Below are 26,698 nucleotides of genomic sequence, written 5' to 3'. Positions count from 1 at the left end.
CAGTCACAGGGCTTTAAATACCATGTAACTTGGGAAGATTCATAAATATGAACGCCAACTTGACATTTCCTCTCAGATATACAGTAGGCATTTCATAGCCAGCACAGTGAATTCTTGGTTTTTCTCCCACAAACCTGGTCTTCCTATAGCCTCTGCCATGGCAGAAAACAGCCCTGCCATTTATACAGTTGCTTGGGCCAAAGGCTTGAAAATTTCTTGTGGTTTCACTTTTCTCGTCTCACAGGGGATGTCTAAGGCACTAACTCGTCCAACTGGCAATACATTTAAACACACACATAACAATCCCTGTCACCCACTTTTAACAGCTGGTTCCAGCTCCCACCTCCTTTGCCCCTTGAATGCTTGACAGCCATTCGGCTGTTCCTCCTGCAGCTTCTACCCTTGCCTTCTCTCATGAGAATCGCTTATACACTGTGTGGAAGCATCACCTGTCAATAAAACACTGTTGGCCTATTAGCTTAGGCAGGAAATAGGGTGGTGGAAGTTCAGGTACAGAGAGAGGACATCTGGGACAGAGTCCAGCTGGGGAGTTGGGGTTGCCCTAAACTCTGAGGAAGATGGTCACATGAAACTGAAGGAAAGGTAACTGGCTACTTAGTTATGAGCTAGCAGGAAATGAGCCAAAGCTATGGGCCTAGGCATGTATTCCTATGTAAGAAGTCTCTGTTGTTATTTCGGGGAACCTGGAGGAGAGTAGAAAAGCCGCAGTTATACTCAGGTACACCTACTCTGCTACAGTGGAAGCTAAGTCATTTGAAGAATAAAATCCCTGTGGCTACAGCTTCCCACTCCCTTCTCCCATGCTCCCCAGGGCTCCGGCCACACTGCCACCCTCCTTGTCTTCAGGAGGCCTGGGGTCTGTCTCTGTCCTTGCTGATTCCATCCTTGTTTTGCTCTCAGATGTTCACACAGGGATGTCCTCCTCAGGTCTCTCAGGCTACCAGGATCCCACCCAAGCACAAGGTCTGTAGCAGTTCTGCTATTTCCTGCTGCTCCCCACCTGCCACACTGATTCAATTCTTCTTAGATAGACCTGCTCTGGTGGTTAGAATGGAATGGCCCTCAAAGGCTCATGTGTTTGAATGCTTACAGAGAGTGGTGCTCTTTGACAGGGATGAAGAGGTGTGGCCTTGGTGGAGGAGGTCTGTCACTAGGGGCGAGCTTTGAGGCTTTCAGAAGCTCAAACCAGGCCCAATGTCTTGCTCTCTCTTCCTGCTGCCTGCTGATCCAGATGTAGAACCCCAGCTACTTCTCCAGCATCATGTCTGCTTATAGCTGATATGCTTCCTGCCATGATGGTAACAGACTACACCTCTCAACTGTAATGGCTTACAGTTATAGCCCCAATGAAATGTTTTTCTTTATAAGAGTTGTCATGGTCATGGTGTCTCTTTACAGCAACAGAGCATTAGTAAAGACACTTGCTCAGCAGGGGTTCCCCACTTGAATACAAACTCAGAGAGTAGAATACATATCTATTAATTCACTGCTATCCTATGGGATCTACACTACTACACAGAGCATTATATTTTTAATTAATTATGATTATAGAATAATAAATAATGTACATATGAATTGCTTTCTTCATTCTCCAGATATTCATGTCTGGGTAAAGTCAAACACTGGACCTATAAGTCTAAAAAGAAGACTAGTCATAGTTACATAAGGCTAAAGCCCACAGTAGTCCTGAGAATCAGTCAGCCTCTATAGACAGAATTTTTCCCAAGCTTAAGATCATAGGGCTAGCAAGATGGCTCAGTAGGTGAAGGTTTTTACCACCAAACTCAATTCCTTGAATCTACATGGTGTACAGGAAGAACAGACTCCTGCAAACTGTCCCTGATTGCCACATATTTGCCATGGCATGTGTGTGCCAAACACCTATCACACACAGACCAAATAAACTAATAAGTGTAAAAAATTAAAAGTCTGCAAGAACACAAGAAACGCTATCAGGACAACATAGTGGAAAATATCCATATGGTGTGTGCTAGCATGGACATCAGACAACTAGGCAAATACTCACCTTCTCAGCCATCACAGAGGCAAAAAGGAAACGTCCCCCAAGACCAAATGAGTAGATTTTCACACCAATGGTTTTGAAGGTTTTCCCCAAGTCAGATGTTCTCCATAATTCCAGGGCACCAAGATCAGCTTCTTAAACAAAACAAAGTATTGATTAAAATTTCACTTACTTCAGCAAGTCCTGTTCACAATCTGCTCTAGAATTGCTTCTATTTAAATACAGAAACACAAATAAGCCCAGTGTGTGTGGCCGGGTGAGAGCGTGGATACTTGCCATCATAGACAGAGACTCTGCGTTTACTTCTGTGAAGTTTTCTGAGTGTTCATAACTCAAATGCAGTGTTGTGTAACAAGCGACAATTTGTCTCTCCATGCCATACTTTAAATGATCTTATTGTTTTAAATGATCTTGTTTGAGTTTTTCCTTCATTGCTAATCATCTAACACCCCTACATTATTGCTCCCTGAGAGCGGACCCTGGCAGTTTTGTTCTATCCTTAGACTAGTGTTTAGTCCACAGCAAGGACTCAGATATTTGTTGTATGAATAAAAAGGTTTTTCGTTCTGCTTGGAAACTGCAGCATGGATTGGGAGGCCGGCTCAGCCGCCATGGTAACATTCCATCTTTGCAGGAATCACATGCATATCTGTTTCCTATTGCGTGTAGCCTATTGTTCGTCTTCTCTACATAGCTGTATGATGTAGATACAAAATGTCCCCCACAGCCGCACCTGCTTAAGTGCTTGGTGCCATCAGGGAGTTGTGGCGTCCTTGGGACTGTGGGTCACTGAGGGCAGGACTTGGAGGTGGTTTTTACTTCTGATTCTGGCACAAGCTCTCTGTTTCCTTATCTACTAAGATATCAGCAAGCAGCGGCTGAGGGTTCCTGCTGCCACACAGGGCTGCTCCAGCTGCCATGCTCTCCTGGCCACTGTGCACTATACCCCAGAAACTGTAAACAAGAGTAAGCTTTCCTTATCTAGGTCGTGCTGCAAACTCCCACTGTCGGGGATGAAGCTGCTTCACCACCATGTCTCCTCCACCATGATGGACTGTTCCCTCTAAACTATGAGCCAAAGTAACCCCTCTTCCCTGAAGTTGCTCCTGTCAATATTTTATCAGTGTGGTGGTTTGAGAAAGCTCCCAGAGGCTCCTATATTTGAATGCTTAGTCAACATGAAGTGGCACTACTTAAGAAGGCTTGGGAGGTGTGGCCTTGATCAAGTATGTATGCTCTTGAGGGAGGAAGCATGGCTCTTGCAGGGAGGCTTTGAGATTTTTAGAAGCTCAAGCCAAGCTTAATGTCTCTCTGCCCGTGGATCCAGATGTAGAACTGTCAGCTACTTCTCTAGCACCATGTGTGCCTGTGTGCCTACATGCTCCATGCCATGATGATAATGGACCAAATCTCTAAAACTGCGAGTCAGCCTCAATTAAAAGCTTTCTTTTATAGGAGCTGCCATGGATAGGGTGTCTCTTGACAGCAACAGAACAGTGACTAAGACAGTGATGACAAAAGTATGCAGTACAGAAATTTGAATATCAAACAGTGCACTGTAATGACAGAATGACCATGTTTGAGGAATGTGCAAGAGTTTGGAGTCTGGTACACCTAACTACAAGAATGCTATAAGCACAGGTCAATGGATCATTCTGGTAGGAGTTCATAAAAAAAACAGGATTCTGAGAGAAATGTGGGTATGAAGGCCAGACTTCCTACTCTAGTAGGAACTGGGTTAGAGATCATTTATGCTACATTCTGGTAAAAAGAAAAATCTGCTGTGGTCTGCCTCTGATCTGAAAGTTTGAGTAAGGCTCAACTGCTCAAATGCAATATAGGCAGCTTAACATTCATATTGAGCTAGGGTTACTGCTCCCTGTGTGTGTAGTCAAGCTTATGGTGAGAATTCAAAGGCAACAGTGGAAAAGGATGTGAAAAATATTCAGTTTTCTGAAGAAAGAAACATGAGCAAGACAGATGAGGCAATGTGGTTGTGATTGTTAAAGGGACTAGTGGAGCCATGGAAGCGCAGCCAAGCACCGCACCTGGAGAACAGGAAAAATTCCATGTGCACAGGACCCCAATGAAGGCTCTAGGGAAAACCCCCACAACGTCATTTTCAAACTAACTTTCAAAAGAGACTGCCTGAGAAATGAGCCTCTGAGATACCCTACCAAAAATAAGGCCACCTGGGTCATCTGCAGGCACCTAAAGGCCACTTCAGCTGTTGACCAAGGTGGCAGGGGTGGATACATCTCTAGATAGCTGCAGATTTTCAGCATTGTCTGTGTGGTGGTTTTTCAGTAAGCAGAATGTAAGAGCAATGAGCCATCAAGATATGTCTCATGAAAGAGCCCAGAGTCTAAGCAATGCTAGCTGGGTTGGAATCTCTTCCAAGAGACCTTTAGGGACCAATGCATACAGCTGTGAAAGTGAAGCTTCAGCTGCAAGGACAGACTCCAGGATGCTGGAAAGGCAGACACATACTGAAGAAGGTGGGAGCCGGAGAGGGGATGTCCCAAGAAAGGCTATATGTGCCACAGGCAACAGGAGCTATAAGGGAAGGGCCATTCAAAGTCTCAGAAGCTCCAATGATGTCCCCATGATGCTCAGATGTGGGCATGGAGCTACAGAGTCTGCTTCTCTGATGGGTTTGGTCCTTTACCTTGTTTCTCCACGCTGTCTTCCTATTGCTTCCTTAGACGTCTATGTATTCCCTTGTATACTGGAAACATGCAACTTGAGTTTTGATCTTATAAGGACTCACAGTTAAAAGATTGTCTTGGGTCTCAGAAGAGACAGGATTTCAGAACAATGTTGGAACTTTCAAAGACAATCATAACTTTTGAAGTTGAACTGAATGTGTTTTGCATTATACGATGTCAGCCAACAGTGTAATGTTATAGTCTAAATGTGAGGTGTTCTGTATAGACTCATGTATGATTATCTGTCGGTGGTATTGTTTTGAGAGGTTGTGGAACCTTTACGACTGTGGCCTGGTTAGCACAAATGGGTTGCTTAAAGGTGGCCTTGAAGATGAACTTTGTTTCTCAACATAACCTGAGCTCTGCTTCCTGACACACCATGATGAGTACAAGACAGACAGCAGGACCCACTGCCATGGACAAAGGTGCTTTGGCCACCATGTTCTCAACGAGAATGGATTGTTCCTGCTAGACTGACCGCCAAAGTGACCTCTCTCACCTAAGTTGTGCTTGTCAGGTATTTGGTCACAATAATGAGAAAAGTGACACACAATTGTTAAAAGGAACTGTATCATCTTCACATACAGTTATATTTTTATTAACCTGTGCATGATGAAGGAATTTAGTTGTACTTTCAAGATCTTAAAAGTAATTAACAGCTTTGAATTTTCTATAGCTACTGAGTTTGCAGGAGGATGAGGAAAATCTTTTGTTTCATCATACACAACCCAATGCTCTACCCTAATGGACAGCAGAACACTCTTTTCTGGGACTACAATATACTTACTGCAGGAGCCATTCACATGGGTGGTAAAGAAGATGATGTTGTTTGGTCCCCTATAAAGAGGCAAAGACAGGGATAAAAAAATGGATTAAGGCTACTAAGAGACTATGTTAGCCCAGTCACACAGCCCCATCCACTAACAGAAGCTGAAGTGCTGCTCACTGTGCTTAGTTACGTTTACAGTGAGAATTCAAAAGGACATGTGGAAAAGTTGTGCTCCGATGACCCACTGTGGGAGGGGGGCAGCCCTCAACCTGGGCTCCGTTGTCTCCTGCCATCATCTACATCATTTTGAGAATCTTCCAGTCACAATGATGTACTTACACTCCAAATCTGCCTCTGAGATCACACCATTTCCCCAGTGAGATGCTTCTCTCTCATGTCACTAAATCATAACCTCATAACCTCACAACGTTTCAGCACTAGCTGAAAAACTAGCCCTCCTGTGAGACTCCCCTCATCACTCTGACTGGAAGCCTTTTTTTTTCCTTGCAAAATTCTAGAGCAGTGGATTCTAAACAAGAGAAGTTCTGCCTCCTGGGAACACTATGAAGTGTTTTTGGGGGGCTGGAGTAATGGATCAGCAGTTGGGAGTACTGACTGTTCTCCCAGAGGTCCTGAATTCAGTTCTCAGCACCACATGGTGGCTCACAACTATCTGTAATGGGATCTATGCCCTCTTTCTGGTGTGTCAAGGACAGTGCTGTCATATACAGAAGTGGTTTTGGTTGGCATAGTTGAGGTGGGGAGAGAAGCAGGCGGGGGTTACTTCTGACATCTAGTAGGTACACGCCAGGGTGCTTTTAAACATTTCAAAGTGCACAAAACAGCTCCCTCAATAATGACTCTTTCAGCCCAGTACATCCTTAATGAAGGTAAGAATCTCATTACTGTGGATACGATACCAGCCTGTGAGAAGCCCTGTTCTATATCCCTGCCCTACTACACTAACTGTTGGCCACTCGTTTGTCATCTAGTGGCTGTTTTAATTGCACAATGTGTGCCAAATTGTACCTGCCACACAGGTCAATTGCTAGGCTTTAGGCTGTGTGGTTTCCCATTTGAATTTAGCTCAGTGCTTTTTATGAGCTAAATAATTTAGTTCTTCCATCTCAAATAGACAACTAGGTCAGAGGTTGAATTATTTAAAATGAAACTTGGGAAGGCAATTTGCAAGAAATGAGATCTAGGCCCTGATAGCACTTATAGATTACATCAGCAAAAGGTTCTGAGTTTGAGCGCACGTTTTCAGAATGTTGGGCTGCAAATTCCAAGAGATCAAAGGTCTCAAAGGTGAGTTACTTGCATCAGAAGCAACCTTGAGTTTAAAACTAAGCAATTAAATTTCTTTAAAAAAAATAAAATACCAGGGCTGGAGGGATGGCTCAGCAGTTTGTTGTACTTACAGAAGACCAGGTTCAGTTCCCAGCACCCACACAATGATTCACAAACCGTAACTTCTATGCCTGAAGGTCTGATGCCTCCATGGGCACCTCACTCACGTGGCACACACACAGAACTATATGGGAAACTCACAGGAGAAAAAGAATTAAGGTAAAAACCCTTGTGTAAATCTGGGTGTGGTGGCACACACCTTAATCCCTGCACTGGGGAGGAAGAGGCAGGTGGAATCTGAGTCCGAGGCCAGCCTGGTCTACAAATCGAGTTCTAGGACAGCCAGGACTGCACAGAGGAACCCTGTCTCAAAACAACAACATCAAAAAAGGAAAAACGACTTTATAACTTAGTTTTCATAAAAATGACTTCTTTCCTGCTAAGTCCTATCCAGTACCGACACCACTGATTAAAACACATACACAAAATCAAATGTACATGCACACAATAGCACTATAAAACCATTTGAAGAGTGCTTCTGGAGAAGACCCACCTTTAAGTAGCATAACTAGTATTTTAAGTGATTTTGGTAGATATATTTCAAATACGTTTGATTTATTTCTTCTGGTTCACTAAGTGGAATGCATTAAACTCTTAAGATTATGGGTCAACTCCATGAATATTAATCATATCAAGCCAGATGCTGCTGAAGTGAGCGTCTTTCCTTGGTCTGGTCAGTAATTTGTTCTCACTTTTGTCTGTTTTTCATGGTTTTCCTGCCTGCCTCTAGCTCTCACACTGTTATTCTAAAGCTGCTGAGTGCTTGCGGCTAACAGCCCTATCACTCATCCCTGGCATGCATCTGCTTTACACTGGGAAACCAGATGACGGGACTTGATAAAATTAATCAGTGGGAAAGAGACACAGAATGCGGTTCTGGAAGCAGAATGTCTGAGGCTGTTGGTTCAATCCTCGCTTCACCACCCTCCATCTTCTCTCACAGAGGGGGAACTGAAGCCCAGAGAGGGTAAGCCACTGACTAGTAACAAAGCCAGGCGGGAACAAAGGCGACTTCACTGCTAAGTCAAGGCTGCCTCTGGTGCATGGTCTTTGGGAGGGCACTGAGGGGTGGGCATGCTGCCAAGGGAAGGGAGTGTTTTCACACTGCAAATGGCAGCACTTGTGCAGTCTAGAAGCCCTTTCAGTGTTGCCTGAGTTTTACGAAACTAAAATGGAGTGCTAGACAAGGAAGTGTAAGCCTGCTACACGGAAGCACCAAAGACCCCATTAAAGCTCCAGTTTCTGTTCCAATTGATATCATCAGCCATGGAGAAAAAACCTTCTGTAGACAGCAGTCATGGCCCTTATAACGTTCACTGAGACAAAATCCTTTCCCAGCACAATTGGAAGCTGCTCCAGGCCCAGGTCTGTGTCCCCCGCCCTCTCTCTATCCCCCATGGGACCTGAAGAGCACTTGGCATGTAGCAAGTACTTGTTATTTATTCATGTGACTCTTGGCAGTGCTAAGGTTTATGGCTCTGACAGGTGGAGTCTTGCTTTACTCACCATTTGGCCAAACATACAGCTTTGTGGATTTCTTCCCATTTTTCCCCAAAATTCTTGGACACCCACAGGCCATTCTGAAAGATTATAAATGACTTATCAAAATTCCAGCTTTATTCTGTGCAGCTGTTTACATGACTTCTAATAATTAACATCCAACCAGTAAGAACAATAGAAGCAAACATTGAAGCTGCCTGAGCAAAACACACTTACATACATGCATGTACACACACATGCATGTACATGCATATATGCACATGTATACACATACATGCATGTATGTATACACAGGCACACACATACACACTTAAGCATGTGCAATACATATATACGTGTACACATATATGCAAACATGTACACATGCATACATACATACACCTGCACACATATACAAGCATACACACATGCACACACACATATTACTTGGGCTCCTTCTGGTCTTAGAATTGAGAATAACAAATCACGTAAAGCACTCCGAGTGCTGGGCACCATACCAGACATTGCATTCTCGCCTCGCAATGATCTTGAAGTTTATCAAGGAATATGAATAAGAAAGCTTACTACCATATGGTGTGATGGACGGGGTCCAGTGTGGCGGGGGAGGTGCACTGCACAGTGACAGTTGACTGAAGAACACCGCTCCTCTGACGGAAACGATGAGAGCTATGCTAAAGGGAGGCAGGATCGCTAGTGAAGACTAGCAAAGTGGGGGAAGGGTACAAACGTGGAGGAGTATGAAGCTAAAAAACAGTGGTGCAATATCCCAAGGTGAGAAGACAAGGAGCTAATACTCAGAGAGGTGAGGAGAGTTCAGGGGATGGCTTCCTGGCCAGGCTGGCGAACCTGGCTCTCATTGTGTGTGAGTTCCCAGCAGAATGGTACTCTAAGAGGGGGATCGAAGCTTCACTGTTGTGACAACCATAGGTGTGAATGGGAAAGATGGATGTCAGAATGTCTCAGCTAGAAGTAGGACATGAAGTAAGTAAGCATGAATTAGTTCAGTAAGAGTTAACGGAGTCTTCAACCTCAGCCTCGAGGAATGGGATCAGGCAGAAATGAAGCCAGAATAGATAGAACTGACTTCTACAGTTCAGTGTGTGTGTGTGGTGTGTGTGTGTGTGTGTGTGTGTGTAAGTCAATAACATCATTGGGGTGGGGAGTGGGGTACACTGTGTCATTAATTGCTATAGAGATTATATTATACGAGCAGACATGAGAGAAGAGCAGAGAGGCTCAGATGGGACTGAGCTTAAGGTGCCTATGGGACACATACTTGAAGATACCTGGGGTCAGCAAGACAGGAATCTGCTGGTCTATGGGAAAGCCAGAGCCAGAAGTAAGATCTGAGAATCTTTATGAGTGGAGAACTGAGAAGTGGCTACTCAATGTCAGTTAAGGGTAAGCTGCCAGGAGTTTACAGAAGAGGCCAAGAAGGACCATCTAGAGAGGTAGAACAACCAAAGAAAATGGGCTCATAGAGCCAAGCAAAAAGGTCCTCAAAGGTGGGATTGGCCACCGATTTGAAATGTAACAATTAAGAACATGATGTGTATCAACCTCAATTCCATCAGCAGAGGAGCTCACTGAGCAGCCTCAGTGGGAATGGGACAGAAATACTAGACCATCAGAAAGAGTCTAGGGCACATCTAGGCAGAATCAGCCTTCAGGGCTATTCTCCTCAACTTCCTCTCCTCTGGCAATGATGACGACCTTAGGACGGTGACAATGTATACTTGTCCTTTGCAGCTCAAAAAAGATGACTGCAAACTGTTCTCCTGCTCACTATTCTAGCAGCAAAACCACACAACAGCAATACACACCATACAGACCCAGAAGAGGCAGTATACAGAAGTCACACCCAGATGGAAACACAGTATAAAATTACACACTTCACTGTAAGGAGACGTTGGAAAGCAGTGTAGTGTAAACATGCTAAAACATCCTTTAAAGTCGGTGTATTTTGACACTGTAAACAAGGAAAGGCAAATTCAACTAGACTTACTTCAGTGCTGAGAGCTAATAGGTAATCAGAATTCTGAGGGCTGTACATCATCTGAGTCAGAGGATGAAAGGGGAGATCTGTCTGCACAAAGTTCTTGGCAAAGTCTGATGATCTGAACACTCTTCCTCCTCGGCTTCCCCCAGACACCTCTGCTGTTAATATCACCTGCCCAAGGAGAAAAGACATCAGGGTTAGGGAGTAACACTGAACACCTGGGAAGGTGGTGTGAATGAGTGTGTGTATGCTTGTGTGTGTGTCTGTGTGTATACATGCATGTGTGTATATGCATGTGCAAGTTTTAAATCCAAAAGAAAGAGAAATTTTAAAAATACATTATTTACACCAAGTTTTACATATATAAGTCTCCTGAATTGAGCCAATGCACTGTATCTGTGATAATTTTCTGACTCTAGTTTTGAGAACTAGTTTCCACAAAGATTATAGTGTTGTAGGGAGTACCTGTTACAATGCTACCGCATATGTACGAAGAAATTTGGTGCATCTCAGGTATGAGCCAGGAAAAAAAAAGTGCTAAATCCAATTCTTTTATGATCCATGTCAAACTATGTCTAATTATAAAATATAGCAATATCAAACTAAAATGCTAATTCATAATATCATAATTCTGTGATAAAACACCCCAACAGAAAACTCAGGAGAGAGAGGGTTTATTTGGCTTACACTTCCAGATCACAACCCATCACTTCCTGGACAAGAATTAGAAGCATCTGGTCACATCTACAGTCAAAAGCAGAGCGTGAATACATGCATGTCTGCATGCCTCCAGAATTCTGCTTAGCATCCTTTAGTACTTAGTTCATGATCCTCTGCCTAGGGAATTATGCTGCTCATAGTGGGCCAGGTCTTCCTGCATCTTAATACAATCAAATCAATCCCCCAGTGACATGCCACAGGCCAATTTGATCTAAACAATCTTTTGCTGAGGCTCTTCCGAGATTATGTCACTTTGACAGTTGAAACTAATCATCACAAATGCAATACTGTGAACATCTGGACCACGCCAACACTTCAGGTGGTATGGGGCACCAACTTTACATACAAGAGTGAGTCTCACCTTTCCAGAGTTCTCAGGACCAATAGCCATGCCAAACTCCGTCCGAATGAAGGTGTTATTGATGAGATTTGTAATATCCTTAAAGTTCTTTCCATAATCCTCACTGACAGGGAGAAGAAGAAAGAACCATATTTAGAGTAAGGTGTGGAGATCTGTTGAAATTCTTAGCCTTTATGCCTTTCATGATTTTCTCAGTCAGGAAGGGTTTAGCCTGAGGGAAGTTTTACTTCCCCACCAGTGATAGTTTCAGGATGAGGCGTGGGGGGTGAGGTGACTTATGTTGAGCCAAGAAGAGAAGAGAGTCTTTCTTCCTTTGAGATTTTCTAGGGAACACGTTTCCTCCCAAATAAGCTACTTGCTGGATCTGGTCACTCTTCTTTTAGGCCAGTAGTTCTCAATGGGGTGGTTTTGTTCCACACTCCCACATGTGGACTATCTAGAGACAGTTTTGATTATCATAATCCAGATGCTATTTAGGCAAAGCCAATGCTGACCACACTGCAATGCACAGGGCAGTCTCACAGCAGAGAATTATCTGGCCCTAAATGTTAAAGCATCATTGTTGAGAAAGCTCACAATGTGGCATATGAATATAATGCAAAAAAAAAAAAAAAAAATTCTAGAATCCCAGAGAAGCAGAGCACACAGCATGGGATAGAAGTGACTGTGAATCAAGTTGTTCCTCTGCATTTAGTTGTGTGAATCAGCAATTTCCTTGTTATTCAAGCTAGTTTGAACTAAGCTCCTGGAACTGTGGCCAAAGGGTTCCTAACTAATCTATAAATCCACACTGCTTGTGGTAAAGCCAGTGACTAATGGTGAGCTTGACGCTTTCCTGAGAAAGGTTAGCATCTCTAGGCATATATTCCTAACTCATGTCTCACCAAAGTGACAACTAGAGAAAGCACATGACCAACATTAACTCTTGGCTTCTCAGAGTTTTCCCCAAAATTCTATTCTAACAAAGTCTTTGGGAAGCACTCAAATTCATGTTTAAATTTTTGAGAAATAACAACAAAATCTTTTTGAGAAATAAGAACAACAGAATCAGTGGTTGTCAGATAGATCCAATACTATGTCTGATAGATCCAATACTGTGTCTGATAAATCCAATACTGTGTCTGATAGATCCAATACTGTGTCTGATAAATCCAATACTGTGTCTGATAGATCCAATACTGTGTCTGATAGATCCAATACTGTGTCTGATAGATCCAATACTGTGTCTGATAGATCCAATACTATGTCTGATGGATCCAATACTATGCATAACTCTCTTTAAATGATACAGACACCAAAAATAGTTATTAAATTTAAAGTGACTAGATCCGGTGCAGTACCGGGGCTGCTCCCAACCTTTGTCAGACACACTTCTCTAAGCAGTGGGCAGCAGCTGATGCAGACATACCCAAGTGGCCAAAAGGCTGACAAGAGACTAAGTGCTCAGCCCTAAATGGGGTTTGTTATCCCCACCCTCTGCCAAGCTCAGGGAACATCACAAAAACCGTGAGAAGGATGTAAAAGCTGGAGGGTGAGAAACAAGTGTGCCATGGCAATCATGCTCACAATGTTGCACCAGCCATGCACATGGGTGATGAGGTCCAGGCCCCGCCCTTCACTGAGGAGCTGTTGGTGAAGAGAGACACACTCTTCTTTGTTGGTTTGTTGGTAAATGTCTCAATATTCCAGTGGATGGCCTTATGCCCATGCACATATAAGCAACAATCATTGGCTTGATTTATCAAAAAACCAAACAGAAAAGAAGAAGGGGAGAGGAGAGGAGCAGGGGAAGAAAAAGAAGAGGAGAGAGAAGGAAAAAGATGAAGAGTAGGAGAAGGAGGAGAAGAGGAGGAGTAAGGAGGAGGAGGAGGAGGAGGGGGAGGAGGAGGAGAAAGAGGAGGAGGAGGAAGAGGAGGAGAAGAGGAGAAGTAAGAAGGAGGAGAAGAGGGAGGAGGGGGAGAAGTAGGAGGAGGAAGAGAAGGAAAAGGAGGAGGAGAAGGAGGGGGAGGAAGAGAAAGAGGAGGAAGAGAAGGAAGAAGAGGAGAAGGAGGAAGAGAAGAGGAGGAGTAAGAAGGAGGAGAAGAGGGAGAAGGATGAGAAGAAGGAAGAGAAGGAAAAGGAAGAGGAGGAGGAGAAGAACATGACGACGACTAAGTCAGTAGAGGGTGGCACTTGGAGGAATACAGAGGGGTTGGAAGAGTAAATGAGGGGATGTGATCCTCGTATATCTGTATGAAATTATCAAAGAAGAACTGATAAAAATTTAAATAATTGGGGTGGTGAGATTGCTCAGTGGTTAAAACCACTAACTGCTCTTCCAGAGGTCCTGAGTTCAAATCCCAGCAACCACATGGTGGCTCACAACCATCTTTAATGAGATCTGATGCCCTCTTCTGGTGTGTTTGAAGACAGCTACAGTGTACTTGTATATAATAAGTAAATACATCTTTAAAAAAAGAAATATTTACTCATTTAAAAATTTAAATAATCTATTGGTAAAGACACTGCAAACTAGTTTCTCAGAGTCAGAAGAAATCTGCGGTAATGTCCACATTTATTACTTAATAAGGTACTACAAATTTGGGGGAAAATCACAACAAATAATCACAAACTGAGGAGCATGAGAAATGCAAAGAACCAAGGAAACCACTGTGTGCCACTCCTGTGACTCACAGGAGATGCAACGGAGGCAATTTGTCAAAAGACAAGTTGTTAATTAAAGACAAAGTTCAAGTCATAGTTCAGTTCTTTTAAATTCTTACACAACTAAAAACTAAAGACAACTTATTTGTGAGGAGTCCCCCCCCCATTTTTTTTATAATGTGGGAATCATTATTTCTCTGGCTAAGGCAGTAGAAGCTAGAGGCTTATGTAAGGGATGTGCCTATGCTTGTCTCTAAGGATGATAAAGCAAACCACATTGTCTTAGAGTTACTAGCATGACTTTTACACACACACACACACACACACACACACACACACACACACCATACCCAATTCCTCGATAAATAAGACGGAGAGTAGGTACTGTCTAACAGTCTCCTTTACTGCCCTGGCCCTGGCTCTGGAGCAAGGATCCTATCCTCTAGGCAGCGGCAGGAAACATGCATAAGCAGTGCCCAGCTCTGCAGGGTGCGCACCATCGACAGCTTGGACAACTGTTTGAGGAGCTGTGGCAACTTGATGATCTCTGGTTTACAAATCTTCCTTCCTTTATAACATCCCCAGGGAACCTTCACAAATCTGTTGGCACACTGCCTGCTTTTAAGAACTTGGTACAGTGAACCTACCCTGACCTCCAGAAAATTAGATCACACCAGTGAACAAAAAACCATCCACAACAACGGTTCACTACTTACTCTGTTTAATAAGCAAGTGAGAAAATAGACTAGAGCTAACCTTTAGGGATTAATTAGGTTCTGTCGGCATATTATATACATCAGCATGAAATGGAAACCAATATAACACTCTGAAAATGAAATCTATTTTCTAAACTTCATATGACAATATAATTATAAATAGACTGCTAACCATGAAAACCCTGTAAAACCATCTGCTTTAGAAATAAGTTTTCTTAGCAACAATTCTAAGATTCAGCCACATCTCTGGTTACCAAAAATAAATGATCATTTTAGTCTATGTCTGTGGTGTGGACATACTCATAAATGGTTTCAACTCAAAACATCACCAAGGAAAACAGTATGTAGAACAGAAATTATTTAAGTCACATAGTTATTATAATGAAATACCATACTCTAGAAGGTGGAGAACCCAAGCTTAGGGCACTGAGAGAGTCCATGTTTGATGAGGCCCAATTCCTGCCATGTTTGTTTTAGTTGGGGTCTTGCTATGAAGCCAGGCTTGAACTCAATGTGTAACACATCTCCTGCCCCAAGTGTCAATATTGTGGACATATGCCATCACACTTGGCTTTAAACCACCATCTTATCTGGACGTAGGGGTCTTTTAAATGATAGTAATCCTATCAGTTAGAGACTTGATCTCATGTTCTAAACATTACCTACTTATGAGGTCCCTCCTCATATAGGTCAGGAGCCCCTGCTTAAGGACTTGTACAGCCCACAGTGGGGTGGATCTTCTCACATCAAGAAATTCCACCACAGGCATGCCAAAGGCAATCCTGATCTAGAAAACTCTTTAATTAAGACTTTGTTTGTTTGTTTGTTTTTAAGACTTTCTTCTTGATGAGTCTATGTGTTTGTCCCTCCCACTCTTTCTGCTACTGTTTCTCGCTGTAACCATGGTGTAAATAAAATGTTCTGGCAGATGCTCTCAAGAGCATCAACAGTGCTGAGAAGAGAGGCAAACGCCAGGTCCTTATCAGGCCACATTCTAAAGTCATCATTTTGTTCTTAACAGTGATGAAGCGTGGTTATATTGGTGAATTCGAGATCATTCAGATCACAGAGCAGGGAAGATCCGTGTAAACCTCTCAGAGAGGCTGAACAAGTGTGAACAAGTGTGGAGTTATAAGCCCCAGGTTTGATGTTCAACTCAAAGACGTAGAAAAATGGCAGAACAACCTGCTCCCATCATGGCAGTTTGGTTTCACTATGCTGACAACCTCCCTTGGCATCATGGATCATGAAGAGACAAGATGAAAACATCCAGGAGGGAACATTCTGGGATTCTTTTTCTTTTTTTTCTTTTTAATGTAAAGCATGAATAAAAAGTTTCTGTGGACTGTGGGGGAAAAAAAGACTTTCTTCTTGCTGGGCATGACAGTGTATGCCTTTAATTCTTGCATTCAGGAGGCAGGGGCAGGCAAATTTCTCAAAGTTTGAGGTCAGCCTGTTTGTTCTATATAACAAGTTCTAGGCCAGTCAGGGCTACAAAGTGAGACCCTCTCTCAAAATAAGTGAAAAGATAGACTCTCAGATAATTCTGTTGTTATTAGGTTGATAATTTAAAATGATCACAGATATCATCTAAATCAAATATGGGTAAGACTTCAGGTACATTGCATCCTGCAGCAAACATTTTTTTAGTCATGAGATAAAACAAGTACTTTCAAAATATAATGGCTCGGAAGCTCTGCACCTACAGCTTCAGGTGGAAGACATGTGGCTCACGGATCCCAATCTGAACCTAAAGAAGCCATCTTAGCAATCTCTGAATGGTTTCTGGGCTCATTCTTCCTGGTCTTGAAGAACAGTACACATTGGCTCAATAACCCAGTCCTAGCCTATCAAACTCAAGATGTCCAGCAGCCCTCCTCCGTCCCTTTCCATTTCCTTCTTCTCAAGCTCAACTTTGTTAGTTTTCCTGCTAGGTGGTTAATTAATGCTTTCCATGCATATTAATCCCCTTCATCAAACAGCCTCCTGACCATTTCCTCCATGTTACAATTTTTGGAGTCTGGATGGACTGAGAGTTTTCTGCTTGTTTTTAATCCTTAAATTCTGGTTCATCTCTTAACAATTCTGTCCTAGGTCATTTCTCTCCTTTGCATCTTACTATCTGCTGTCAGGAAGCCAAGCTCCAGGTTCAGCACCTTGCTTAGAAATGTATCGGTTGTATTTCTGGCTTCTTCCTCACTAGTGAGTTCCATCTTCTGTATAACAGGACATCAGGAACAGAGCTCAGCCACTGCCTAAGACACAGCTTCACCTTTCCCCTTGCTGTCCGATAACACATGCTTGTTCTGTCCGAGACCTCAGCATGGTGGCTTTTGCATCCATATTTTAACAGTGTCTGTTGTGAAATATAGAAGCATTCTAAGACATAAGGTCTCCTTGTTTTCTTTCTGATTCCTTAGTAGAATCACCTACACAGTCATGCTCAGAACAATCCAGGCTTTCCCAGCATGCAGTGCAAACTCTTTTGGCCTCAATCTGGATTCTAGTTTTTAAACTCATTTTTCAGTGATTAAGTCTACAGATCCTAAATGAAAGCTGTAAGGCTGATGACTAATTAAAAATAATTAGTTTTGTGTTTTCATTAATTGGAAAGAAATGTTTATGTAGCTGGTCTTTATTTCCCACACATTATTTGCAAACTGCCTATGCATTTGAATTTATTTGTAATTTCAAACTCAATACTCATGGTGCTTATGTGGCTATCTGCAAACATTTACAGAAAACAAAACAAAAACCAAAGAAACAAATGAAACCCATCCTGGTCATTTGTTTCCAGCAGAAGTTAAACAAAATAATGTTGGACTGAGAAGGGAGCTCAGTGCTTTCTTAGAGGTGTAAGTCCCCTGCCATCCTCCCCCCAAACCCACCCAAACCAACAAGACAGTGTCCCGTTCACACTAGAAACAGGATCCTTTTCGTAGTGCCAGGTGTTACTTTTTGCTGGCAATTTTCTGTTGCTCTCTGGGTGTCATGTTGACATACGTTATTCCTAAACACAAAGAAACTTAGCTGTGCCTCAAGCAGGCAACGAGTGCTTGGTAAACTTCATGTGAGTAAGAGTTGTGGCTGTAAGTTTCATTCTAACAAAGGGACAACACAATGAGATACTTTTAACCGAAACACAGTGAAACAAGGTTATATATTGATCGGTTGGAAACATTATGAACAGAGATCTGCAGAAAAAGCTCACCATGTTATTTCCTGCAGGAGCAATAATTCAGCCCTTGCTGGCTCAGCACTTGTTTTTGTTTGGTTTTGCTTTTTTTTTCTTCTTTGAGACAGGGTCTGCCTCCAGAGAATTGGCACCAAAGGTGTGTGCCACTATGCTCAGTGACTCAGCATTTATGACAGTGTTACAAAACACAACCACCACAACTAATCTGAACCAATTACATCAAGATCTTCAGTTTGAATATCAGTCAGGAAAATGTAGCTTATTAAAATGTGCCAAAAGGGTAATGGACCTGAAACAGAAGCCAGGCAAAAATGGCAGAATTTGAATTCATACTAAATTTAACTCCCATTATTCTAATTTGTTTTTTCCTTGTCTGATGCAACTTTATGTTTTTATTTTTAATATTTTATTATGTTTTACAATTATCGGGAAGATGTATGTGTTCTATAGAAATCATAAGAATATGGATGCAGAAATAAACAGAAAATAAAGTCATAGAACTGTAACGAAATTTTGAGTATCTAGGACCTGTATTTTGTCTTGCTTGACAAGTCTTGAATATGTAAAATTGAAATAGTGTTAAAGGCAATATGCCATTACATGTTTTGAACTTTCTATATATATATGTGTGTGTGCATATATGCCCATATACATGTTTGTTGCTTGTGACAGTGTTGCAATATGTAGCCCAGGTTGGCATTGAACACCTGATCCTTCTGCCTTTCTTTATCTGCTGGGGAGAAACTAAACTGAGCCTCTCATTTAAAGACTAGCACAGAAAGCACTGCTTCCCTGTCACCCACACCCTCTTCCACAGTGACACCTGTACCATAGGAGGAGGGGCCATGACTCAGACACCCCATTTAGAGCTGAGCTCGCTGCAGACTCTCATTCTTTGCACTTTGACCAGTTATAGGTCTCTGTATTTATTGCCATTTATTGCAAAAAGGAATCATCCTTGATGAAGTCTGAGAGATGCCCTAGTTTATGGGTTTAATGGTAAGTCATTAGAAATAGGTTTAATTCTATGTCCAGTTAGCATACTGGTGGTTTGAATATGCTTGGTCCAGGGAATAGCACTATTAGGAGGTGTGGCCTTGTTGGAGCATGTGTGGCCTTGTTGGAAGAAGTGTGTTACTGTGGGGGTGGACTCTGAGACCCTCCTCCTAGCTGCCTGAGTGTCTGAGTAAGGGTTTTATTGCTGGGAACAGACACCATGACCAAGGCAAGTCTTAAAATTACAACATTTAAATTAATTGGGGCTGGTTTATGGGTTCATCCAAAGGAAGCCAGGAACAGACTAAGCATCTAGGAGGCAGCTAGGAGAAGGGTCTCCAAGCCCAGTCCCAGAGTGACACACTTCCTCCAGCACCACACCTTCTAATAGTGCCACTCCCTGGGCCAAGCATATGCAAATCATCAGTTTGAGGATGCCAGTTTTCTCCTGTTTGCATTTAGATAAAGATGTAGAACTCCTGGCTTCTCCTGCACCATTGCCTGCCTGGGTGCTGCCATGCTCCCACCTTGATGATAATGGTCTGAACCTCTGAACCTGTAAGCCAGCTCCAATTAAGTGTTGTTCTTTATAAGAGCTGTGTGGTCATGGTATCTCTTCACAGCAATGGAAACCCTATCTAAAACTAATAGTAGTAGTTTCTCCCCTAGGGTCCATAACCTCTCTTGACACAAGTTCTTGGCCCCAGTAACAGTGCAGGTATGGTGTGGGTTCTATCTTGAGGAGTGGGCTTCAAATTCAATTAAAAACTACTTGGTTACTCCTATTACATTACTACCACTATTGCACGAATGGCCATATCTTTCTTGCAAGGCTGGTCATTATTGTAGTATGCAGGGTTCACACTGAATAAGATTGACAATGCTGTCCTCTAATAGAATGTATACTACTTTCCGGGGTTATAAAAGCTACAAGTAGAGATGAAGCTTCCAGGTCAATACCAGCTTGATCTCTCACATAACGAGTACATGGTACCATTAGCAGTAGGATCCCGCTGTAAAGTTTTGGAAGGTAACCAAGAGTAGTGACAACAGCCTATAATTTTAGGCCTATATAATCTATATGCTTTAGGATGATTCTGTGCTAGTATTTTTCCGATGACTTTTTCTGAAGATTTTTAGTGTTAGCGTTCTCTCCTTGTATCACCTCTTCCACCTCCCATCCTATACCCCATTTCATCCTTCCTGCTGCAACTTTCCTGATCACATATCTGTGTTCAATCTTCCCTCTCCTGAAAGCCCCATCACCATGGCCTCTTACTAATTTCCTGACATCTGTGGGGATCCCAAATGAAACAAACATATCTGAAGATTCAAAGCTAACATGCGACATTTGTCTTTCTGGGTTTAGGTTACCTCACTTGGAATAATTACTTTAGGCTCTCGTCACTTACCTTCACAACTAACAATTTAATTTCTTCCTAGCAGCTGAAGAATCCCATTATGTAGCTGTACTACAGCTTTATTACCCATCCATCCACTGATGGGATATCAGCTGTTTCCATTTCCTTCCTACTGTGACTAGAGCAGTAATGGATGTGGAGGAGAATGTCAGTAGCACAAATGAACTCACAGCTGTTCTGACAGCATGCACAAGACTTGTGCAGACCCAAGCGGTCAGAAACTCCAGCGTGGAAGGTGACAGCTGCTGAAAGAGAGCAAGTTAATTTTCCTTACGGGGAAGTCAAGTAAGTTCCAGTTGATGCCACATATCTGGAACTAATTGGACAGGATGTTTTATTGTTGGTGTTGGTGGTTTTGTTGTTGTTTTGTTTTAATAGAGACACAAAGTTGGGTGTGTATGAAATGGAACATGGATCTGGAAGGAGTTTGGGAAAGGGATGAATATGATCAAAATACAATGTGTGGAATTCTCAAAGAATTAACAGGAATGTTCTTAAAGGGCTGGCACAGGAACTGCTCTCATTACGATGTGACTAGTCCCTAAGTAATTCCTTTCTGGTGCCCTTTCTCTATGGAGGCAGCAGAGACAATGTCCTTACGTTCTGGTGAGCCTTCCTGCCTAACTTTACATTTACCCATCCTGTAATTTGCATCCCAAATGAAGCTTTCCAGAACAAAAGGCAAGTCAATCAACTATAGTCACCAAAGCTGTGAAAACCAGAAAGTTGTAGAGACTCTGACAGCTTTTATTATGTGATCAGGCAACTGACACCTAGTGAGGACCCATAGGAAGTAAGCCCCTCTCTTTTTCCATTTCTGAAGCAACAGGTGCACTTTGGCTGCTGTGCTCAACAGTCATTTCAGCCCCGCCAGCCCAGCTCAGCTCTCAGAGAGGCAACAGGGCATATTTACAGTTTCCTCCAAAATCTGGAACAGGAGACAGCATCCTACCTCGTTTCACAAGGAGGAGAGAAAGTGAACATTCAGAATGACTGGTAAAGCCTATGGCAGTAATGTCGCCGTGAGAAGAAAACAAGCCCTGTTAACATGCCACCGTGTCTCTAGTGAGGGGTGTGTTAGCAAAGAGGGTTCTCTCAAAAACCAGGTGAAAGGCTTGAGTCAGCCCATGGTCAGTACTGAAACAGTGCCTATGACTCTGTAAGCACATTACTGAAAGGGAAAAGGACGGGGTTTAATGCCACCGTCTGACTCAGGAACTCATTGGCTCCAATTGCAGCCAGATGGTTCAAGAACTTTGTAGTAAACAAAGCAAACACAAACAAAAAAGTATTAGGCATAAAAAACAAAAAACAAACAAACAAAAACCTGGCTTGAAGCATTATGTATGGGAGACAAGCCCATAGGAAGGGAGGAGCTTAATAAACAGCCTTGGAAATCTAAAGTCAGCAGTAATCAGAGGTTTCCATTTGCTAATGGAGGATGAACTGAAAATGAGCATCTCTGTGACAAGACACATCCTAGAAATGTTAGTTTCAGTGAAAAACTGGCAACATTTGAACCAGCTGTCCAAAAGAGTAACAAGTAAACTGTTAGTCTGACCTACCCGCAGACACCGAGAGAACAGGAGCTTGTGAAGCCACTTCCGCTCATTAACAGAGGAAGTGGGGAATTGGGGGGCAATCACTTTATATCCACCTTATGGAAGACTTTCCATTCACTTGGACAACTAGAGCAGCAGTGTTAGTAGCTGCCTAGCTCTAGACCAAACTCTCTGTCACGCCATACCAAGCATTACAGAGTCCTCACCTCATGGTGACCCTGAGGGGAGCACCGCTGTCATCCTCCTTTAACAGACAGAAAGTCTTAGGAGGCTGCCTGACTTGCTTGTCGTCAATACCATTTTTAACTGGTGGTTTCTATCCCACCTTCTATCTTTCAGTTCCCAGATAAAAGACACTTTTGTATTTATAATAAGCATTAGACAGCATGAGAACTGGGTAGATATCTATTATCCTCTAAGCTATTTTGTCTACTTTCCTGCCAATAACCCCAAGATATGACTTGCCATGTTTTGCCTGGACTGTTCTTACTCCAATTGGCCAGCACTCAGGACCATTTTTTTTTTTTTTATGATTCACTATGTGTCTTGTCCTCTCTCTCTCTCTCTCTCTCTCTCTCTCTCTCTCTCTCTCTCTCTCTCTCTCTCTCTCTCTCTCTCTCTTCTGTGATCCTCCCCTAGACCCCCAAGCACAGGAACTGAAGCTCCACCTCCACCTACCTCCCTTCTGCTCAGCTATAGGCTGTGGGCATCTTTATCCACCCAATAGTTTTAAACTAAGGAGCAAGGTTACATGGCATCACTTGGTCTGTGTGAGGATCTCCTCATCCCTAGGGGCAACCAGACCTTAGGGGCCAGTATTTAGAATTGCAATACATATGAAAGACCAAACCTCAATACTTGTTCACGTTTATTCTATTTGCAAATAACAAATAACACAGAGATTCAACCCCTGGCCTGCTTGCCAACTAAAACTTGGCAGCCCTTTGTTTTCCTATGTCCCTTCCCAAGACAATACAGCTGCATGATGGATAAAGCACTGGAGGGAAAATCAAGAAAAACTGTAAATAAACTAAGATGGCACTCTCTCTGCCATAGGCAGTTGTTCTTCCGGTTCCAAATGCTTTAGAATATGATAAGACTTCTGCAATGAAAGATAAGCTGGTGAGGAAGGCCATTCTGAGGGAAGACTTCATTATAGCAAGGATTCTTAAGTGCTAGAAACAGGTACTAAATTCAATGTACAAAATGTTAAATACACGTTTTCCTCTTCAAACAGGAGCCTTTTCATCTATCTGTGATTATTTAGCTGCCATTCTAACAACATAAACAATGGCACCTGCAGTTGGCCTCTTTCATACGCAAACTATAATATACTGACAATCCATAAGAAACAAGAGAAAACACATTCCTGGTGTAAAAACTCACAGAAGTCAAGGCATTCACCCATTCACTTGTTCATTCAACTAACACTTCTGCCTGCCTACTCTGGGTTAATAACTTGGCCAGAAGCTAGAGAGTCTCCAGTTAAAGCAGTGCCCAGCCTTTATGGCACTCGGGAAATTCCAACATGTGACTCCTTGGCCTACGGGAGTATTTGCTTCTTTTAAGCCAGCATTGCTGTGCTAAACAGAGAGCCCTGGCTCCAGGCCCCTGGGCAGAAGTCAAAGACCACATCTGATGGACAGGGAAGTGGGGCTGCAGCATTTCTGAGCTTCAACACCCGGTCCCTGCACCTGGGCCAAGACCAGCTGTTGAACAACCAAAAGAAGAACTGTTGGGCCCAGCAGGGCTCCCAGAGGCCTCCGGCTCCTGTGGTGTTTCTAGAATCAGCTGCTAGGATTTTGTGATTCATTTAGGTCCCTTGGGAGGAGTTGGGATAGATACACAGGATAAAGAAGATAATGACTTAACTTTACAGTGCTGGTTGCTCTGGCTCCTGCTGAGGAAAAGAACCTACTATTCAAGTTGCACAAGACACACGGGTGTCATGACACATGTTCATCACCTAGTCTGAACAGTATAGGTATGAGGCAGGCTGAAGTAGGGTGATCTAAAAAGCCCCTACTTATGCAGAAATGATCACGTACCGTATAATATAAAGACAACTCATTTATACTCCAAAACATTAAAGATTTACTTGAAAATCTTTTTTTTTAAATATATTCCTATCATTTAGATGCCTTCTGGAAAACCACACTGCCTTCTGGCCAGTAAGAATCCATGAGGTTAACATGGGCATGCACGCCTATAGACTCTTCCCCTTGTCTTGGTCCCCATTGCACCTCTCTGGTAGGCCCACCTCACCCCCTTCGAGCTGAGTCCCTTCTCAGAGTTCTGAAAGTTGCTACATTGTGGGCTGAATGCCACGGTCTACTGGAATTTTAAGATCAAAATTAATTGTTGGACTACCGTGACCAGAAAAGCAGAACATCCATCCCTGAGATATGGCATCTGTCTCACCTTCGATATAACTTGGACTGTCCAAAACTCACAATTACCAGTGGCACTTGGAAAGTCGTCAGGACGAGGATAACCTGGAGGGACAAAAGCATTCTGTTGGTAAGAGATGACAGGCAGGCCGGTGCATGCTGACGGAAGATGGCGATAAGCTGGATTTCAGAGACTGCTGACAACTCCGCTGTCTAGAAACCTGTAAGACAACATATCTGAAATCTAGAAAGGGCCAAGGAACATGGGTCTGGGAGGATCTGAAAGCTTCCCCTTCATTCTATTGCTTACACTGAAGCAGTGAGTCAGATATGTATAATGAAGGAGTCATCCAATTCATATCTGTATAAGAAAAAAGCGAAAAACTCTTTTTTTTTCTCTGCCCTCAGAGGTCAGCATGCCTCATATGTCTGGGCGTCTTCTCCTTCAGGTTGCTAGTTCTCCATGTAATTTGCTTTTTCTATGCAAAATTATTTTCTATGCAAAAATACACATGAGAACAAATCTAGATAAATTAGTACTAGCATCTAGAGAGGATCAAAAATCCATATAATAAGAAATCTTAGCTAGGCAGGGTGGTCTGCACACTTGTAACCCAGCAGTAGGGGGAGGGGCAGGAGGATCAGCAAGTAGAAGGAGGAGTTCAAGGCCAACTTAGCCATATTGTAAATTTTTTAAAAGGTTTATTTATTTATTTTATGTATGTGAGTACACTGTAGCTGTCTTCAGATACACCAGAAGACAGCATCAGATCTCATTACAGATGGTTGTGAACCACCATGTGGTTGCTGGGAATTGAACTCAGGACCTCTGGAAGAGCAGTCAGTGCTCTTTACCACTGAGCCATCTTTCCAGCCCGCCATGTTGTAAATTTAAAGCTAGCCAGGCTACATAAGACTGTCTCTGGGGAGAAAAAAACTAACAACAACAAAAACCTTAAAGTTACCAAGTATCCTGGCTAAGCGAATAAATCATAGAAATTAGGGCATATGTCAAAGTTGAGAAAAACTGATACACACTTAAGAAAACTCTACTGAGAAGTTTAAAGGGTAGTTAAGAAAACAACTTTGATTTGCTTGTGCATGCATGTATGTATAGGGTTTATATGTCTGTCCATGTTCACATATGTGCGTGTGTAGAGGCAACAGGTAAAGTGGGTATCTTCTTCCATTGCTCTTCACCCTATTCTTTGAGACAGGTCTTCTCATGAACCTGACAAATGCCTGACTAGACACATGACCTGCCCAGAGAGTTCTGGAGGCTTCTCTGCTGCTGCTTCACCAGCGGTAGGATTACAAGCATGTGTTACACACCCAGCTGCTTGTTTTTAATTTTACTTTAAATGATGTGTGTATATGTGCCCGTGTGGGGGTATTTGGACACAGATAACTTGGACCTCCTGGAGCTGGAGTCACAGGTGACTGGGAGCCTGCTGGTGTGGGTGCTACAGACAGAGGGCAGGTCCTCTGCATCTGCTTACTGCTAAGCCATCTTTCCAACCCACCTATGGCTATACGTGTGCTGGGGACACAAGCTCACATTCTCATGCTTGTACAACAAGAACGCAACTCACTGAGCATCTCCTCAGCCCAGACAACTTGCTGTCCAGAGCCAGAGCTAAACTTCCATGGGCCTCTGGCATCATTGCTGTGGACCTCACACTAATGTAGGCACTAATGGAATACCTATCCTCCATACACCCACCCCACCTTGCACCCTCATCCAGCAGGATTACAGTATTCTCAAAACTTATTTCAACTGGTTCCCAGTTCTAAAGCAAAGCCAAACAAACTACAATTTCCCAAAAGTTTGTCCTGAAAACAATTGTTTTCTGTGACTAAGGTTGAAGACACTTTTAGGAAACAGTGATATTTAGAGTATCCGCCTGCTCCAAAGCCCATCATCTTGCAGACTAAAAGAGTTTAGAATATTACTTACCCCAGTGCTGTCTCCAACCCAGGACAAGGATACTGAGCCGCTGAGGTCATCAAAGACATGCTATTAGAGAAATGGAAATGAAATTCATTTAGAAATGTCATCCACTCCTCTTCCATCCTTAGTTTCCTCAAGTAATTTAGACCTTTATTACCTTTTTACAATTATTTAGAGAATGACATTCCTGAGCACTGTGTTTAAATCTTTTCTATTTCATACTCTCCCCTCTCTGACTCCTCCTGTCCCTCCCTCTCAACTTCACAATCTCATCTTCTTTAAATGTGGATGTGTGTGTGCATGCTCAAGACA

The 26,698-nt window shown here is 42.8% G+C and overlaps 1 protein-coding gene and 1 pseudogene across 5 annotated transcripts in view; one reads left to right on the top strand and one right to left on the bottom strand.

Annotated features, from left to right (window-relative positions):
- The window catches only part of SORT1 (sortilin 1), a 75,667-nt gene that overhangs the window by 24,978 nt on the left and 23,991 nt on the right, over positions 1 to 26,698 (bottom strand). For 2 of the 4 annotated variants that reach the window (XM_080915911.1, XM_080915913.1), the window contains exons 2-8: positions 26,393 to 26,452; positions 24,467 to 24,540; positions 11,512 to 11,614; positions 10,437 to 10,601; positions 8,438 to 8,511; positions 5,540 to 5,589; positions 2,048 to 2,178 (exon numbers count right to left, since the gene is read on the bottom strand). In XM_080915911.1, coding sequence (XP_080772037.1) covers positions 2,048 to 2,178; positions 5,540 to 5,589; positions 8,438 to 8,511; positions 10,437 to 10,601; positions 11,512 to 11,614; positions 24,467 to 24,540; positions 26,393 to 26,452 — 657 coding nt within the window. The remainder of the gene's footprint in view (positions 1 to 2,047; positions 2,179 to 5,539; positions 5,590 to 8,437; positions 8,512 to 10,436; positions 10,602 to 11,511; positions 11,615 to 24,466; positions 24,541 to 26,392; positions 26,453 to 26,698) is intronic. The other 2 variants (XM_080915912.1, XM_080915914.1) reach the window with 1 other exon arrangement.
- LOC308419571 (small ribosomal subunit protein uS8-like) lies at positions 15,789 to 16,190 on the top strand (annotated as a pseudogene). Its single transcript has one exon. The product of its transcript is annotated as a small ribosomal subunit protein uS8-like (transcript).

This window comes from Micromys minutus (assembly GCF_963924665.1).
Source record: "Micromys minutus genome assembly, chromosome: 4".
In the NCBI taxonomy this organism is placed as follows: domain Eukaryota; kingdom Metazoa; phylum Chordata; class Mammalia; order Rodentia; family Muridae; genus Micromys; species Micromys minutus.
This window is presented reverse-complemented; position numbering and strand designations above follow the sequence as displayed.